Raw genomic sequence first — 20023 nt, 5'->3', positions numbered from 1 at the left:
TGCCTGTGCTTGTGGGGTATTGTTGAATAAAACTTTGCACAAACCAATGCCCTGGAGAGTTTCCCCAACATTTTCTTTTAGTAGTTTCATAGATTAAGGTCTTAGATCTAAGTCTAATCCATTTTTTTATTTAATGTTTGTATACAGCAAGAGATAGGGCTTTAGTTTCATTCTTCCACATATGAATATCCAGTTTTCACAGTACAATCTATTGTGGAGACTGTCCTTTCTCCAATGCATATTCTGGGTACCTTTGTCAAAAATGAGTCCACTGTAGACTTGTTTCATTGCTCTATGTATGTTTTTATGCCAGTACCATGCTGTTCTGGTTACTATAGCTCTGAAGTATAATTTCAAATTAGGTATTGTGATTCCTCTAGTTTTGTTCTTTTCACTCAGGATGGCTTTGGCTATTCTGGGTCTTTTGTGGTTTCATATAAATATTAGGATTATTTTTTCTATTTGTAAAGAACATTATTGGTATTTTGATAGATATTGCATTGAATCTGTAGATAGTTTTGAGTAGTATGGACATTTTAACAATACTGAGTCTTTCAATTCATGAACATGGAATAGCTTTCCATCTTTTATGTCCTCTTCAATTTCTTGCATCAATGTTTCATAGTTTTCATTGTAGAGATCTTTCACTTCTTTGGTTAAGTTTATTCCTAGGTATTTATGTTGTTTTTGTCTATTGCAAATGAGATTACTTTCTTGATTTCTTTTTCAGATTGTTCAATGTTAGCATATAAAAACACTGCTGGTTTTAATGTTGATTTTATATCTCATGACCTTACTGAATTTGTTAATCAGTTCTAATAGTTTTTTGGTGGAGTATTTAGGTTTTTCCAAATATAAGATCATGGAATGTGCAAACAAGTATAATTTGACTTCTTCCTTTCCAATTTGGATGCCTTGTGTTTCTTTCTCTTGTCTGATGGCTCTAGCTGGGACTTCCAGTTGAACAACAGTGGTGAAAGTTGGCATCCTTGTCTTTATCCAGATCTTAGAAGAAAGGCTTTCATTTTTTTCTCATTTCGTATGATGCTAGCTGTGGGTATGTCATATATGACTTTCATTCTGTTGAGGTATATTCCTTCGTTACCCTGTTTTTTGAGGTTTCTTATTATGAAGAGATGTTGAATTTTATGGAATAATTTTTCAGCATCAATTGAAATGATCATGTCTTTTGTCCTTCATTCTGTTGATATAATGTATCACAATAATTGATTTGTGTATGTTGAACCATCCTTGCATCCCTTGGATAAATGCCACTTGATCAGGATGAATGATCTTTTTAAAGTGTTGTTGAATTCAGTTTGCTAGTATTTTGTTGAGGATTTTTGCATCAGTATTCATCAGGGATATTGACCGGTAGTTTTCTTTTTTTGGATGTGTCTTTGTCTGGTTTTGGTATCAGAGTAATACTGGCCTTGCAGAATGAGTTTGGAAGAATTCCCTTCTCTTCCATTTTTTGGAATAGTTAGAGTAGAATTGGTACTAGTTCTTCTTTAAATGTTTGGTAAAATGTGGTAATGAAGCCATTAGGTCCCGGGCTTTTCTTTGCTGGGAAACTTTTCATGACAACCTCCGTTTCATTACTTGTTGTCTGTTCAGGTTTTGGGTACCAAAAATAACGGCAACAACAACTTTTCAAGACATGGAGAGCAAAATAACACATGAATTGAAACAAGAAAATGGCAAAATGTGGAGGAATGAAGTTAAAATATAGCATTTTCATTATATTACACTTTGCTTGTTAGTTTGTTTACACAATGTCTGTTGTCTTCAGTGTAAAATAATGCATTATAAGATATGATAACCCCAAATCCAAAAGCATTCAACAGATACATAAAAATAAAAAGCAAGAAATTAAAACAGACCACCAGAGAAAATCACCTTCACTTAAAGGAAGACAGGAAGAAAAGAAAGAAGGAAGAGGAGGCCACAAAACAACCATAAAAGACATAACAAAATGGCAGGAGTAAGTCTTTATTTATCAGTAATAACATTGAATATCAGTAGACTAAACTCTCTAAACAAAATACATAGAATGGCTGAATAGATTAATAAAACAAGACCCAACAATCTGTTGCTTACAAGAAACATTCTTCACCTGTAAAGACACAAATAGACTTGACTTAAAATAAGAGATGGAAAATTATATTCTTTGTAAATGGAAACCTAAAAAGAGAAGGAGTACCTATACTTATATAACACAGGTATATTTCAACACAAAAACTAATAAAAGAGACACAGATTGTCTCTACATAATGATAAAGGAGTCAATTCAGCAAGAGGATATAACAATTGTAAATATATATGCAACTAATACTGGAGCACACAGATATATAAAGCAAATATTGTCAGAGCTAAAGAGAGAGATAGACTCCAATACAATAACAGTTGGAGACTTCAACACCCTACTTTCAGCATTAGGCAGATCACCCAGGAAGAAAATCAACAAAGAAACATTGGTCTTAATGTGCATTGTAGACCAAATGAACCTAATAGACATTTATAGAACACTTCAACAAATGGCTGGAGAATACACATTCTTCTCCTCAGCCCATGGATCATTCTCAGGGACATACCTTATGTTATGCTACAAAACAAGTCTTATAAAATTAAAAAAAATAAATTATATAAACTTTTCTTTGACTACAGTAGAACTAGAAATCAATAACAAGAATAATTTTGGAAACTATACAAACTCATGGAGAGTGAACAATATATTCCTCAATGACCACTGATTCAATGAGGAAATCACTAAGGAAATTTTAAAATTTTTCAAAACAAATGAAAATGGAAACACAACAAACCAAATCCTGTGTGATACAGTGAAAGCAGTACTAAGAGAAAAGTTTGTAAGAGTAAGCACCTACATTAAAAAAGAAAAATTTCAAATAAACAACATAATGATACATTTCAAAGAACTAGAAAAGCAAGAGCAAACTGAACTGTAAATTAGAAGAAAAAAATAAAGATCAAAGTAGAAATAAATGAAACTGAAATAAAAAATACAAAGCATCAATGAAATAAAATGTTGTTTTTTAAAAAGAGAAAATTGACAGGCCAGGTGCAGTGGCTCATGCCTGTAATCCCAGTACTTTAAGAGGACAAGTCGGGTGTATCATTTGAGGTCAGGAGTTTGAGACCAGCCTGGCCAATATGGTGAAACTCCGTCTCTACTAAAAATACAAAAAAATATTATCCAGTTGTGGTGGCATGCACCTGTAATCCCAGTTACTTGGGAGACTGAGGCAGTAGAATCACTTGAACCTGGGAAGCCGAGGTTGCAGTGAGCCAAGATTGCATCATTACACTCAAGCCTGGGCTTTGCAGTGAGACTTTATCTCAAAAAAAAAGATAAAATTGACAAACCTTTAGTCAGACTAAGGAAAAAAGAGTGGAGACTCAAATGCATACAGTCAGAGATGAAAAAAGAGACATTGCCACTGATACTGCAGAAATTTAAAAGATTATGAGATGCTACTATGAGCAGTTATATGCTAATGAATTGGAAAACTTAGAAGAAATGGATAAATTCCTAGATACATGCAACCTATCAAGATTGTAAAATGTCTCTTGATAGAGCTGTTTAAAAAAACTACAAGTCTTTACATGGGGGTTAAGATTTTCTCTTAATTTCATTTATTGTAGGGCTTTTAGTAATCTAAATTTTATTTTTGTATAGTCTAGCTATATTTTCTACAGGAGAAACAGACTTAGTCTATATATCTCCGTAGGTCTTCTTAGGTTTCCATGGTATTACTAATTGTTATGTCTATAGAGTGCTTTGAAACAATCCTACCATTAGTTTCTGGCCAAACACTTGTTTGACTAAGCCACAAAGGCACCTGATCCATAGATATGAGGATATATTTCTAGATTGATGCCTATCTGGCTACATTCTGTAGTCTGGGTTTACTGGTGTTAATTAACTCAGTTTGTGTGTTTCTTTTGTTATCTAAATGTAGATGGTTCTTTATACCTGGCCACAGAATTATGACTTATGCATCTTATGGTGGTTACCTTGAAATTAGAACAAACCTGAGCTCTAATCTGGGGCTGACTTTCCTCAGTCGTCTCTCTACATTCTGTGTTGACAACGCTACCATGTGAAGGCCTAAGGAATACAATGTTCATCAAATAATTAATCAGACTTTGCTCACATATGAATTAGTCCTGTTTGCTGGCCTATCAAGCAGAAGTATTTTAAACAGTTGTGAGAATGACCTTTACCAAATCATTTTAAACACGAATCCAAAAAGCTTCCACCCATGCACCCCCCTTTTATGGTGTACGTTTATTTGGGGTTTTTTTTTGCTTGACAGCATGCAAGTTCCTAGAAATTTTGGTTATACTTTTAAAGAAAGTATTATCTTACTTACCTTACTGTTAAGTTATTGCTTACAGGGTAGTACATGCAAGTCCTGCACAATATCTTAACTACTAGTTATTGATTAGAAAGGAAAACACAACCATGGTTGAGAAAATATATAAGACACCTGAGGAAACTATGAACTCTTTTGAGTAGTTTATGTTTACACGAGGAGACTTTGTACTGGTACTCCCTTCCACTTATTTATGTTTCATAGTTTGCTTTAAAAAATCATCTCAAAGAAAATATTATCTCTTGACTAGAAAAAAGAAAAAGCAACTGGAAGAGAGGTGACTCACATTCAGTTCACCAGCTGGCCAGACCACGGGGTGCCTGAGGATCCTCATTTGCTCCTCAAACTGAGAAGGAGAGTGAATGCCTTCAGCAATTTCTTCAGTGGTCCCATTGTGGTGCACTGCAGGTAGGAAAAACGAACAAAAAAAAAAAAACAACAAAAAAATCTCCAACAGAATCCACCTGCCTAGGGCTGTTAGAGACATCTTTCCCTTTGGCAATTGCTATTTTGGGAAACAACCTATGGGAGAAGCTTAGATTCTTATATTGGCTTCACACCTGACAGCTTTTCCATGATCATGCCTCTGCTTTTTTTTGCTTGGTTTGCCAGTGCTGGTGTTGGGCGCACAGGAACCTATATCGGAATTGATGCCATGCTAGAAGGCCTGGAAGCCGAGAACAAAGTGGATGTTTATGGTTATGTTGTCAAGCTAAGGCGACAGAGATGCCTGATGGTTCAAGTAGAGGTATGTTCTAACCTTTAGTGATTATTCTCACTTTGGTTTTTTGGACTTAAATCTTTTCCAAGTGATAATAATGATATTTTTAAAAAATCCAAATTCTTCACAACCTCAAACAGTAGATGATTTCCTGAAAACTAAAACATGTGGTAATCACCAGAAATACTTAGAAGCATTTTTCATTAGTGCCTAAAAGTACTGTGGAAGAAAGATGACCACAAAATATATAATTTTTAAAATAATGAACTACTGTTAACATATATCAGATTGGCAAAAAAAGTAAAAATGCTGAAAATAGATTTGGCATCATCTCATAAAATTAAACTGAAGAGACAGAATAGTATAGTAGTCAACAGCCTGGTTTTAGAAACTACACTTACAGGTTTCAAATCTTGCTTTTAATTATTAATACGAGGGTGAGTGGTATTGTTTATTAAGTATTTTTAGTCTGACTGCGCCTCAGTTAAGTCATCTGTAAAATGGAGACAATGATAATACCTCACAGACTTATAACCACAAAAGTAATACAAGTAAAGCACTTAAACAAGTCCCTGGCCCATGCTATGCATTTGGTGATTGTAAGTGATGGTAATTACTGAAAATGTCTGTATTTGACCCAGCAAAATCACATATATGCATATACCCAAGAGAAGCATCAACTAGAAACGTTCGCAAGAATGTGCATTGCATTCAGCATTGTCAAAATAGCAAAAAAAAAAAAAAAAAAAAGTGAAATACATATCAATGAAAGAATGGAAACACCGTAAATATGTATCAATAGGGGAATAGGAAAACAAAATGTGGACATGTGAACTTTCTGTACAACAAATGCTATGTTGTGGTAGAAAGCAATGATCTAGGTTTGTGTCTGTCTGTTTGGAGAGATGCTCAGATGAAAACAATGAGTGAGTAAAGCTGCCATACGAAACATTCAAGATATAATTTATGTGATTAAAAAAAAACACGAAAATGTACAATGCTTGTGATTACAGATGCATAGATAGCAGTGTAGAAACATAGAAACAAATTGTTAACCAGGTAAAAAGAAATTATTTATAGTGGAAAATAAAGTACAGTGGAAAGACAGTGCCAAACTCAGGGAACTAAAGGTGGCGGTTAAAGAGGATTATCAGAAGTATACCATTTCCTTGAAAATACTGGATTCAAACAAAATAAGCAGTAAAGAGTGGTTAAATCTGGGTTTGGCTCATTGGATTACAAAAAATAATTTTCTTATTAAAAGAATACTTTTCTTATTTTAAAAGTTCTAAAAACTATAAAAAAAGGTTTTCTAAGGAATAACAACTTGCTTTTTTATCTCTTGAATATACTGTGAAATTTATTATAGTTTTACATTCAGTAATTTGGCTTACTGACCCAATAATCACTAAAGGAAGTAACATACAATGTTCTTTAGTTTTTAGGAATAAAAGTTGTGCAATACAGAGTACATGGATAATCTATTTGCAAAGTAATTCTTTTCTGAAAAAATAATCTGAAAATAGAATTTGCTCATATTCCAGAAAACTCTGAGAGTGAACTTCCAGAATATTTAAATATTATAGATATCAATTTACTTTGCCATGAATTGTTCCAATATGAGCAAATTTATGGGGAATGTATATTTTATTTAAATATGACTTGGAGGACTCTAGATTATCAGTTAACTATCTGTATTTGTTCTTGAAATTGTAGGCCCAGTACATCTTGATCCATCAGGCTTTGGTGGAATACAATCAGTTTGGAGAAACAGAAGTGAATTTGTCTGAATTACATCCATATCTACATAACATGAAGAAAAGGGATCCACCCAGTGAGCCGTCTCCACTAGAGGCTGAATTCCAGGTAATGATAGTGACAACAATAATAATAATTACAGATAACTTTTATTCAGTGTCATCTACTTTCTAGGTGTTTGCTATGCACTTGACATAGTGCTTGCATTTAGTCTTCACCAGAACCAATGGAGCACAGATGAGAAAGCTAGGACACAGTGAGTTAAGAGAAATGCCTGAATCTACACAACTATTACATAGGAGATTTCTTTAGACCCAGAAATCTGATTCTATTGCTAATACTTTTAGCCATTCCTCATTAAGCTGGTATAAAATGAAGTGTCAAAATAATAGTATATAGCCACAAAACTGGTCTGCCAAAGGCAATACAGCATATCACCTTTAAAAATCGTATCTGGTTTTGGTTTGTAAAGGAAATCATTAGAAGAGTTTATGACTGCTTAGGAAGTTGAACTGGCTGGAGCTGGTAGACACACAGTAAAGGATAAGTACATGTGTCTTAACCTATTTATTAGGCAATTATTCTCACAGCTAACCTAGCATGTAGTTCACTATAATTTCAGAGAGTTTGCATAGCTGTCCTCAAATTGCTCAGTTGTCAAAAAAATGTTTTGTGTTTTTTTTGTTCCACCTATGATTTCCAGGTTACTGAGTCATTCCATAATCTACCAAACTGGTAAATTCAGAGTTTCTAAAGACCAGGAGTGTGCTTTTAATCACATGCAGAACCATTTAATGTTTAGGATCAAAGTGGGGTTAAGGTGGGGGTGGAGGTGGAGCATGCAATAATGACCAAGTGACTGAATCCCCCAGAAGACCTGTACTTACAATGGAAGAACTAGCAGACACAGGGTAGTCTCAAACAGAGTAGTGTTTTATTGTTGTTTTCTTGCTTTTCTAGCTAATAAATTAACCTTATTCAATATACCTGCCCTACTAATCCACATAAACACATAAGCTGTTAGAGACAGTTATACATTTAAGTTAAACATTCTTATGAATGTTTATTTACTATAGAAAAGACAGACAATTTTTTCACTAAATAAATGTGCTTGAGTTTCTGCTATGTGCCAAGTACAATTCTAGGCACAAGAGTCAAAATGATCTGCAAGTGGACATGGGAAGAAGGATGAGAGGATGTGATCCAGATCACAGATGGAAGCTGTGAAATTATTCCATTTAAGCAGACAGTAAGACAGAAGATGAGAGTAGAGATGCAAGTCAGTTGGTAAATTTGGTATTGGGAAGTTGAGGCAGCTCTTGCCTGATGATCTTTCATTTTTCAAGAAAATGTGAGGCTAGGTCATCAGTTGAGAGTTGAGAGATACAGGGCGAGTAGGGCAAAGAAGAGCTCAATGCTTGAAGGGTATAAACTAGTTATCTCAAAGTATAAAAACAATCTCCCTAGGCAGAGGCAGTAAGATTGCCAGAAGTTATCATTTGATCACCTGAAATTTATGATTATGAGTTTAAAGAGGAATTAGTCGGTTGGTTGTATTGTTTTCTATGGCAGCATTGAGCTCTTTGGGGGTAGGGGCTGTGTATGCAGATAGTTGAGTTAAACCTATCTAGGTTTTGAAAAGTGACAGGCAAACGAGTTGAGGGTGTTTACAAATGAATGATGACTGAGGTGGAAAATAAAAAGCAAATTGGCCACATGAGGGAGGTGAGAGAAAGTAGTAAGGATAATAAGTTGGAGACTTTGATAGAATTACAGATTGCTAGGTTGAACATATCAGAATAAATGACTAGGAATAATAGGGGTAATTTTCAATAGCACAGATAGTTGAACTTATGATTTTAGAGGTGATGTAATATTTGGAATGAAACCTACAAAGGTGGAATGATGAAAGTGGATGACTGGGAAGTGGAGGGAAAGTCATGGGAGGTGAAGAAGCTAAGAAATGAAGAGACTAGAGTGTTGGATAGATTATTCTTGTCAATGTTGAATTAACCAAAAATGATGACAGACCTTGGAAAGAAGAGAATATACTTAGCCAAGCCTAAAACTAAATGAGGTGGAGTGATTCAGAAATCAATACCTGACACTTCCCAGTGAAGCCGGTGGATAGAAGCTAGTATAGTATGATGGCAGGAATATCAAAGTGCTTGGTTGATTTGAAAGCAAATGAGCAGAAATGGTTTGCAAGTAGAATCAGGGATCAAGGAGAACACGTATCTTTTCTTGAAGCTGTGAGGTAAATGGGGTGTGAGGAGGAAAGTCAACTTTTTCTTAAAAGGGCTGCTGAGTTATTGGTGGTGTCCTTAGCTGACATCCAGGTTTTAATTGGTGGAAAGAAAAAAAAAAAGGGTGAAGTGACTGTTGGGAGAAGATGATTAAGATAAATGGGAGTTCACAGATGACAGACGATGGGCATCAGAGGGCAGGGAGGAAGGCACTGATGGGTTAGATGTAAGAGACTGGGTTGTATCTGAGGATACAAATAACCATTCAGGAATAAAAATCTGGGGAATGTGGATGCACTGGGAAGCTTAGACTTGTGATGGCAAGTGAAACAGGTAGAGATTTAAGAGTGACAGATCCTTTGTGTCTTAGATGAAGGTGAGCCATTAATCCCACCTATAATCCTGAGTATTGCTACAGGGCATAGGCTGCCTCGGTGACTACACTCACAAGAGCACAAGGTGTTGTAATAGTTTCCAAAACATCTGGTCCTTCATGCAGCTCATGGTGGTGTTCAAGTGGCCTAAAATTCAGTGATGATATTTTCTTTCACTCAATTACGTAGCTAAGAATGAGGTTTGAAACAGGGTGCCATAATTAGTTTGAATGAGGGTACTATGCTGAAAAAATATATGTCTATATACACACACGTATCTACATGCGTGTGTGTGTATATAAAATCTTACCGAATTGTACATGAGGAACCTTCTCAGTTTCAGTTATTTGTAACATTATCTATTATCATTAAATATTATTCACTTGACAAATACTTATTTAGGGACTAGTGGAAAGACTGTAGGCAGGGAGGTCTTCCAGAAGAAATTGGTATTTAAACTGATACCTAGAGGGTAAGAAAAGTTATTAGAGCAACCAAAAGGGGAAAGGGTAGTTCAAGCAAGAAAAAAAAAAAAAAGTGTTTATCTGCCAAGAGTTAAAGAACAGCTTGGCCCTTACAAGAATTGAGGAAGCTGGTTTGGTAGAAGTATTGAGGGACCCAGTAAGGTGTAAGGCTGGAGAAATAGTCAGGAGCGTATCATTAAAGACTTTTTATGCTATTTTGAGGTTTGTTGTTTTCTTATAGTGATGGAAAGCTGTTCATCTTCAGAAGAGCATCTTCTGTTTTGTGTTTTAGAAGGATTAGAGCAGGCGAGATTGAAGACAAAGAGGCCAGTTAGGAAATTGTTGATGTTTTACAAGCGAGAAATGAAGGCAGACTGGATTAAGTAGGAAGAAAGAAAACTAAAAGGATTTGTGTATAGAAATGATGGATCTTTTCTGACTAATTAGGAACTGTGGGTGAGAGGAAAGCAATCTGGAAGGTGTAAACAAATTAAGAATCAACTTTCAAAACATGTGCCAAGTCTCCTATGAATGTGTTGTCTCCAAAGTTTATTTCTGATCATTTAAAATAACTTACCATTGCTTTTGCAATATAGATCAACATCGGTCTAGTGGTTTCAATTTATATAAGAACAAACTATATTATTTTTCTATCATGCAGCTCTGAAGAAGGAGACATAGTCTGTTACATATATATCTTTAGTGCATACTAGCCCTGTCAAAAGGACTAAATGCCTGAGCAATTTAAAGAAAAAAAATCAGAGGCAAACCGAAAAATTATGGCCTATAGGGAGCATATGCAAATTTCACAAAAATTAATGAAATGCTTTTCCTTAGGGAGCATCTTATGATGCAATAAGCCAATATTTACATTTTAAAGGAGTTTTTCTGTGTTTGTTTTTTTTTTCAGAGACTTCCTTCATATAGGAGCTGGAGGACACAGCACATTGGAAATCAAGAAGAAAATAAAAGTAAAAACAGGAATTCTAATGTCATCCCATGTATGTAGTTTTTTTTTTATTTTTTGTATCAGATAAAGTTAAGCTCTTTTGGATTTGTTTAATGTGGGACACACAGTCATATAAATTATCTTGAAGCAAGTTTTCAACATTTGGTTGTTAATAGGGAAGAAGTTACTAGGTATTAAAATACTAGTTATTGCAAGAACTTATAATCCTGAACATTTACAGTGGGCTTTGGAGGGTAGACTGTATTCAGTATTTTCTTTTTACCAATTATTTCAGAAATGGGTTGTCATAAAAGAGAAATATTTAAAGCTGGGAGAAAAAAGAGCAAGTCTCTTTTACCCATTTTCTTTCATTTTTAGTTTATTTCAGTTATTTACTCCAGGGTAATTGACAAATAGTAAAAATTACATCCATTTGTTCTCTTTATGTTTCCTTTTTATCCCTTATAACTGGGAGGTTGAAAGTAAGGGGAAAATATAAATTCTAAATCTTCAAATTTAACAGATCAAAATATGCACAGTTTCAATACTTGAATTCTACTATTTAAGCATATTAAAATGATCACATATGGTAATTTTATTCAGCTGCATAAACTAAAATTAGCATGGATAAAATATAACACAAGTTGATAAATTAGACGACCAAATAAATCAGATCAGTGCATGGTTGACCTAGTTAATTTTCACAGGAGTCCTTATGAATGTAGTTTAAAATATGGAATTGATGGTGATATGGTTAATCAAATCATTTGACCAAGTTATTATAAATTATAGAAATTAAGAAACAGTGAGGAATTATAGGTCAAATAATTTTCTGGGCTAAATAATTAATCAAAGCTACCCATATAAGATTGTTAATTTAATATTACTGGAGTATAATTGAGGGAAAAAATCTACGCTATGTATTTTGTAAACTTATATCAAGCAGAATTATAATAGTTCATGGGAAATTAAAGTATATGTATCAAAGATTAAATAATCATATATAATGATATGATATCTCTTTGTTGTTTGACATGGAATTATGTTCCATGTTTTTTCCTGGAATCCTTTTTCTTAGACTTTTGTTGTATAATTTGTTTATCAACAAGTACTGAATTTTATATAGGATCTTATTTCATGTAGATCAGTAAGTTTTCATAATACAATCTGTCCCTTTTTAAATACTTTCAAATTTCCACATGACAATGAAGAAGAAATTTAATTTTTTCAAGGAAGACTTACTACTGATTTATTTCACATAGATGACTATAACAGAGTGCCACTTAAACATGAGCTGGAAATGAGTAAAGAGAGTGAGCATGATTCAGATGAATCCTCTGATGATGACAGTGATTCAGAGGAACCAAGCAAATACATCAATGCATCTTTTATAATGGTAGGTACTTAAATTGCCAAAACCCAAGATCCAAACATTTTAAAATAATATCTATGTTATTAGGGCCATTCATTAAGCGATTTTATAAAAGAATAATGAGCTTGGTCATAACTACATATAGATTGACATGAGAGTTTCAATTTCAATGCTACATTTTAACTTAATGAAAGATTTAAAAATACTATAACCTAATAACCTGAGACAAAATAAGATAATGCTATTGGTTATATTTTATGACAAATATAGCTATAATCACATCAATTTTAAAAATAGTAAAATTTGAGCAAATACAAGTATTTGAAAATGTTTATACATACTCAGATACCCAAATTGTAGGCAATGCCAAATTTGTATATTTGTATGGTTAGAAACTTTTCATTCAGATAAACTGAATTATTAGGTGAGTCTGTGTCATATCCCCCCACTTTTTTAATTAACTGAGAATTCAAACAATGAAACTTTAGTCATTAAATATTTATTATTTATACACTAAGTTGGATTTACTTATTTTCCAAAGTTTCCTAAAGCACACATTCATAGAATATTAGTTTAATTAGGAAATATAATAAGAATGTAAAGACACTAATTAAAATTAGTATAGACACGATGAAGGTAATTTGAAATGCTTAAGTAATTCCTTTTTACAATCACACTAACCTTTATAGAGAAACAAAAATGTGTGTCTTTTGTGGAAAGGAAAACTTGTCTCGCAAGATATGTTGTAATTACTATTATAGTAATTACTATTACTAAGAATTACTAATATCTATATTACAATATAGCTATTACATTGTTTCTTGTAAGAAACATAAGAATATTACTATTTGTATGTAACAGCATTGATATCAAACTAAGTGACTATATTTCCAAATGGTTACTTTAAGAATCTACTGAGCTCTCTTCTGTAGTAACGAAGTCCCACCCTTTTTTTGTCTAAAAAGAGCTACTGGAAACCTGAAGTGATGATTGCTGCTCAGGGACCACTGAAGGAGACCATTGGTGACTTTTGGCAGATGATCTTCCAAAGAAAAGTCAAAGTTATTGTTATGCTGACAGAACTGAAACATGGAGACCAGGTTTGTACTTTTGAGGATTTTCTTTTAAGCCTTTCTGTCATAAAACGTCATTCTCTAGTCTTGGATTGCTTGCTTGATCGCCACACCCACGTCTTTTTTTATCCCTCCATCACATAATTCTGTCTGCTCAGTCTTACCCCTTTCACCCTGGTGTTGGCCTCCATCAGCTGTGTCTGGATTCTGACAGTCTCTCCCGTTTGCCCCCTCCAGTCTTGCATGCTGCTCACAGATTAGCCAGGATGCAGCAATGTCAGCGTCACAGCAAATAACAGCTACATTTTCACGCTGTTTTCCTCATTTTCTCAAGATAAAAGCCAAGATCTTTTTGTGATATCCAGCACCCTGGACAATCACCCCCTCATGTGTCTTTCATCTTCCTCCCATTTTTATGTTTTCCATCCTCTCCACTCTGGACAAGCAGGTTTCATGCCCAAGCCTAAACACACCATTTGCATTGTCATCACTGAGTCTAAACTTATTGATATTCCATGTAACTAAATGTGTGCTCTCTTCCAGTTTTGACCCTATTCTTTTAACAAGACCAAACTCCTGAAAAATGTATCTATATCGTCCTTTCTTTATTGCCATATAATATTTATTGCCATAAAAGTCTATAGTTGAAGGTGAATCTAAGCTATAATTTGATTTTTTTACTTAATGCTTGTGACAGATATTTTATCCTTTTCTTAATGTCTTCAGTTATTATTAAAATTTCCCTGGTGGTAGATCTCACTCAGCTTTAGCACCAACCACATTATCTGACATATGTTCAAGCCTATTCAGTGAATAACCTTATAAGTATGCAAAAGATTTATGCTTTTTTATGCCCCTCTCTCTCCCCTAAATCTCACTCTTTCTCACCCTTACCTGGTCCCCTTCCCCTGTACATGGAAAGTTGCTTTTTATGTTTTTTGTTTTAAAGGAATATAAGTCCAGATTTCTAGCATGGAATTCCCACAATCCTTTCCTTCATATAAATTGTGAAAGCTGGGAAACAGGATGGAAGTACCGGCAGGACTCCCTGTCTTTGTCAGAAATTGTGGGGTTGTAGTTGGTAGACAACAGTTTGTAGTAAGAAGAAACACTTTTGTGGTTCATCTACTCTTCAATCTGGCCCTTTCCTTAGCTATGCAGACAAAATATATAAAGCTGCTCATGGTGTTGGTCAACAAGATGACAGAGACAAAGCTCCAAAAGATGCAGCCTCCTTCCTCAAGAACCACTGAAGGGACAGTGGGACCTGAGTTATTGAAAGGGTCATGAATAACATTGACTCATGCCAGCCATAAATATTGAAGAGGTCATGATAAGCATGTGGAAAAGAGAAGCAAACCTCAAAGACCTACACTAAGGAAAACAGCTGTTCCGGGGGTGTCCCAGTCACCTCGATTGTGCTCAGCTTCCCTTTTCTTACACAAGGAAACACCACATATTTATTAAATGGGTCCCCAGCACTTAAATAGATTCTGGATTTTTATAAGTAGGTTTCAATTTTAGAACACAATAATTTTCATTTAATAGAAAAGAGGCACAGACAGAGAAAGAAAGGGAGAAAGAGGGAGACTGATCCTTTGCATATTTCAAATAGGAAACAAATTGTTGCATTGTCTTCTTTTATCTAGGAAATCTGTGCTCAGTACTGGGGAGAAGGAAAGCAAACATATGGAGATATCGAAGTTGACCTGAAAGACACAGACAAATCTTCAACTTATACCCTTCGTGTCTTTGAACTGAGACATTCCAAGGTATGGAAACAATTTGGGGAGTATGTTTTTTTGATATAATGGATCTGGTAGCAAAATGAATATAAATTACTCTATGCAGGCAAGGCCATCATATAAATAATGTTTCAGAATAACATTTTAAAATTATTTAAATAGAAGTAACTGTGAAGAAAATATGACTATCAAATTAGAAAATAAGCTGAACTTCACTCCAGTTAATGCTCTCTTCAATTCTGATTTTAGAGGAAAGACTCTCGAACTGTGTACCAGTACCAATATACTAACTGGAGTGTGGAGCAGCTTCCTGCAGAACCCAAGGAATTAATCTCTATGATTCAGGTCGTCAAACAAAAACTTCCCCAGAAGAATTCCTCTGAAGGGAACAAGCATCACAAGAGTACACCTCTACTCATTCACTGCAGGTGCGTGGGATTTGGTAGAATGTGCTCTCAAAATCATAATGCTTGACTTCTCGGTTCACATGTTGTCTTATCTAGTTATCCTCATATATGAAACACATAACCACAGTAAAAACTTCTTATGGAGTCAGTCACTCTCTTGGTTGTTTCCACAACACAACTATTGTAGAAATATAATAGAAGTGATTATATTATAGTGCAATAATTTTAAGTTGTGTTTTTTAATACTTGGTGTCATGTCATCTTTGATTCCTTGGTAGCTAACATTGAGCCAGGAATGTCATTTGTGTGAATGAATTAATGAATGGAAGGGTGTGTGAACAGATAGGTAGATGGGTATCACCTTACACATATACCCATATACATTGATCTACTCTATTAGGTGTCACAAAGACACCTAATATGTTTAATGAACACAAAGTTTATTAAACATATTTTAAGTTAAATATTAACTGAAATCACAAAGCTTAGCAATTTTGATTTGAAACTCATTATTTAATTTTCTAAACTGAACCAAAGGCAAAGATTGTGATAATATCAATAATACTACTAGATTTTATTAGTTTCTTCATCTGTGATAGGTGCTTACATATTCACCTTAAATAAGCAATATAATTGAAAGAAAGATATATAATATAAAAGTTTACATGAAAAAGAATATTGAAGTAAATGAGAAATGAAAAATAGTAAAGTAAAATGAGAAATGTTTATCTAGTGAAAAACTTTTGGAATTTTTGAAAAAGTCTAATTGTTATTATTGGAATTGCATATACTAGAATCAAGCCTTAAGAAATATATGAATTTTCAGCATTTATGTGGAAAGAAAGCTGAGGAAGGGAAGTTTACACTGTAAAACTATATATGTTTCTTAGAATATGATTTATGTACAATAACTAAAGTGCCCTGCTGATAACATATTGTTTAAATTGAATCTTTATGATAATGCTTTATACTTCTCATTGTTTGGTAAACTATTTGATTGCCCTCTTTTTAGTGAATAATTCTACTAGGTATTACTTTTCTACTGATGCAGAAGTGAAAACATTTGTGAAACGTGGTAGAGAGGCAGAAGAGTGAAGAAGAGCATGTGTTCTAGTAATTTACAAAATATTAGGTCTAATATTTCTGATTACATCAGCTTCAAGCTATACCTTTCTCTTCTCCAAATCTTGGTTTCCTTATCTATCATACTGGCATTCTGATATTGGTTTCAACAACTTCAGATGTAAATAAAAATGCATTAAAATCCATAAAATACTAAATAAAAGAAAATATATTTGTAAAGTCTAAGACAAATAAGTTTTCAATTCCAGGATTATCACACTCTTAAATTGAAAAATTTGCCTAAAAATGCATTTAGCGTAAATAATTTGGTTCTTGAAAGAGGTTGGAATAAGATAATTATGATAAACATGAAGCAAAAAATATATTCTCTCTCTTCCTGTTTTTATTCTAATATCACCCTTTTTGGTGAGAAGTAGGATTATTTTCTATCTTTTCTTTCTTTTATAGGGATGGATCTCAGCAAACGGGAATATTTTGTGCTTTGTTAAATCTCTTAGAAAGTGCGGAAACAGAAGAGGTAGTGGATATTTTTCAAGTGGTAAAAGCTCTACGCAAAGCTAGGCCAGGCATGGTTTCCACATTCGTAAGTATCCTTCACCATTGCTTTTAACATGCTCGGAATTTTTTTTTTCTTTTTGACAGTTTCCTTTTTTCTTTTCTCCTCTCCTTTCCTCTCGTTTGTTCTTTTTTCCCCTTTCCTTTTCTCTCCTCTATTTTCTTTCCTATTCTTTTAGCTTTTCTACTTTTACATGATAATTCACATTGAATTATTATAAGTCTAAATAAGAGCCTAAAGTTTACTAGCACTTTGTTGTGACAGTTCATGAAGAGTCTTTCCCTAAATGCTCATGAATTTCTTAATTTTCTTTCCTTCACTCCTGTATCGATTTGTGTTGTGTAACAAACCACCCCCAAATTTGGGAGCCTAAACAAATAACATTTATTATGGTTCAGTAGTCTAATGATATGCTGGAATGTTCTGCTGGTGCCCTCAGGCTCAGCCAATAGAGACCAGGCTGACTCATGTGTCTGCCTTCAGCTGATGTGTGCCCTACAGTTTGGCTGGTCTAAAGTGACCTACACTGCCAGTAGGCTGGCATGTGGCTGCCATTTAGCTATGGCAACAACAGTGAGTGGGCCACATGTCCCTCCTCATCCAGAAGACCAGCCCAGGCCTATTCACATTAAAGCAGCAAGTTCCATAAGGGAAAGAAGACTTGTGTGAGACCACTTGAGGCCCAGGCTTAAAAATGACACACATGTCTTCTTCTGTATGTTATTAGCCAAATAAATAAGTCATAAAGCCTGCCCAGATTCAAGGGGTAGGGAAATAGACTCCACTTCTTGAGAGGGCCTGCAAATTCACATTGCAAAGAAATGTGGATACAGGAAGGAAAATAAGTTTTATATTCTTGTAATCGATCTATCGTGTATACCCTCTATGTGGTAGTAACTGTAGATGGTCATCTGGGAATTAATCCTTATTCACAATGTAAACTTAATTACTCACTAAAATATATAAAGCTTTTAATCATGTATGATATTGAGATTTCATATCTTGATACTTAAAAATGTATCAAATGCTTGCTATGTGCTCTTGCTATAAAGAGCTAATTGGTATGAGGGAAAGCCAGGTATTTACTAATCAATGTAGCGAGTAAAATGACAGAAAAATTATAAGAAGAACATGAATGAGGGCATTTAATTTAAACTTTAGGAATCAAGAAACGCTTCTCGAAGCAGTGATTCCTGCCCTGATTCTTAAATAATGTGTAGGCATTAGACAGGAGGATAAGTACAAAACGTGGCATCATGAGCAAAGGCATGGAAATGGCCCCTGAGCGGAGTGAACACCGGTTTGGGGTTGCTCCAAGGTAAAGTTCAAAAAGTATCCTGCAGTCAACCCTTTAGCACCATAAAGAAACTAAATTATTTAGATGTTTTTATGAGAACATATCAAAGTACTTTTCTGTCATCCAATACTTCCACAAATAAATCATTAGTTCTTGCTAATCTTCATCTGGCATAAAAATAATGACATCAACTTTCTTCACGTAATTTCCCACTTAATTCCTTTACTAGGAGCAATATCAATTCCTATATGACGTCATTGCCAGCACCTACCCTGCTCAGAATGGACAAGTAAAGAAAAACAACCATCAAGAAGATAAAATTGAATTTGATAATGAAGTGGACAAAGTAAAGCAGGATGCTAATTGTGTTAATCCACTTGGTGCCCCAGAAAAGCTCCCTGAAGCAAAGGAACAGGCTGAAGGTTCTGAACCCACGAGTGGCACTGAGGGGCCAGAACATTCTGTCAATGGTCCTGCAAGTCCAGCTTTAAATCAAGGTTCATAGGAAAAGACATAAATGAGGAAACTCCAAACCTCCTGTTAGCTGTTATTTCTATTTTTGTAGAAGTAGGAAGTGAAAATAGGTATACAGTGGATTAATTAAATGCAGCGAACCAATATTTGTAGAAGGGTTCTATTTTACTACTGTGGAAAAATATTTAAGATAGTTTTGCCAGAACAGTTTGTACAGACGTATGCTTATTTTAAAATTTTATCTCTTATTCAGTAAAAAACAACTTCTTTGTAATCTTTATGTGTGTATATGTGTGTGTGTATGGGTGTGTGTTTGTGTGAGAGACAGAGAAAGAGAGAGAATTCTTTCAAGTGAATCTAAAAGCTTTGGCTTTTCCTTTGTTTTTATGAAGAAAAAATACATTTTATATTAGAAGTGTTAACTTAGCTTGAAGGATCTGTTTTTAAAATCATAAACTGTGTGCAGACTCAATAAAAGCATGTACATTTCTGAAATGACCTCAAGATGTCCTCCTTGTTCTACTCGTATATATCTATCTTATATAGTTTACTATTTTACTTCTAGAGATAGTACATAAAGGTGGTGTGTGTGTATGCTACTACAAAAAAGTTAACTAAATTAACATTGGGAAATCTTATATTCCATATATTAGCATTTAGTCCAATGTCTTTTTAAGCTTATTTAATTAAAAAATTTCCAGTGAGCTTATCATGCTGTCTTTACATGGGGTTTTCAATTTTGCATGCTCGATTATTCCCTGTACAATATTTAAAATTTATTGCTTGATACTTTTTTGACAACAAATTAGGTTTTGTACAATTGAACTTAAATAAATATCATTAAAATAAATAAATGCAATATGTATTAATATTCATTGTATAAAAATAGAAGAATACAAACATATTTGTTAAATATTTACATATGAAATTTAATATAGCTATTTTAATGGAATTTTTCATTGATATGAAAAATATGATATTGCATATGCATAGTTCCCATGTTAAATCCCATTCATAACTTTCATTAAAGCATTTACTTTGAATTTCTCCAATGCTTAGAATGTTTTTACCAGGAATGGATGTCGCTAATCATAATAAAATTCAACC

General features: G+C 34.0%; 1 protein-coding gene across 4 annotated transcripts in view; it reads left to right on the top strand.

The window, feature by feature from the left end:
- Window positions 1-19415, top strand: part of PTPRC (protein tyrosine phosphatase receptor type C) — a 118228-nt gene extending 98813 nt beyond the window's left edge. For all 4 annotated transcript variants that reach the window (XM_024930523.4, XM_034943296.3, XM_034943283.3 and 1 more), the window contains 10 exons: window positions 4648-4805; window positions 5010-5145; window positions 6835-6984; window positions 10871-10961; window positions 12172-12305; window positions 13247-13381; window positions 15004-15126; window positions 15349-15527; window positions 17037-17172; window positions 18672-19415. In XM_024930523.4, coding sequence (XP_024786291.1) covers window positions 4648-4805; window positions 5010-5145; window positions 6835-6984; window positions 10871-10961; window positions 12172-12305; window positions 13247-13381; window positions 15004-15126; window positions 15349-15527; window positions 17037-17172; window positions 18672-18947 — 1518 coding nt within the window. In that variant the 3' untranslated portion in view covers window positions 18948-19415. The remainder of the gene's footprint in view (window positions 1-4647; window positions 4806-5009; window positions 5146-6834; window positions 6985-10870; window positions 10962-12171; window positions 12306-13246; window positions 13382-15003; window positions 15127-15348; window positions 15528-17036; window positions 17173-18671) is intronic.
- The last annotated feature ends 608 nt before the right edge of the window (window positions 19416-20023 follow it).

Source organism: Pan paniscus, chromosome 1 (genome assembly GCF_029289425.2).
Source record: "Pan paniscus chromosome 1, NHGRI_mPanPan1-v2.0_pri, whole genome shotgun sequence".
NCBI classification, from domain to species: Eukaryota; Metazoa; Chordata; class Mammalia; order Primates; family Hominidae; genus Pan; species Pan paniscus.
The sequence above is the reverse complement of the archived record's forward strand: the minus strand, read 5'-3'. Positions and strand labels throughout refer to the sequence as shown.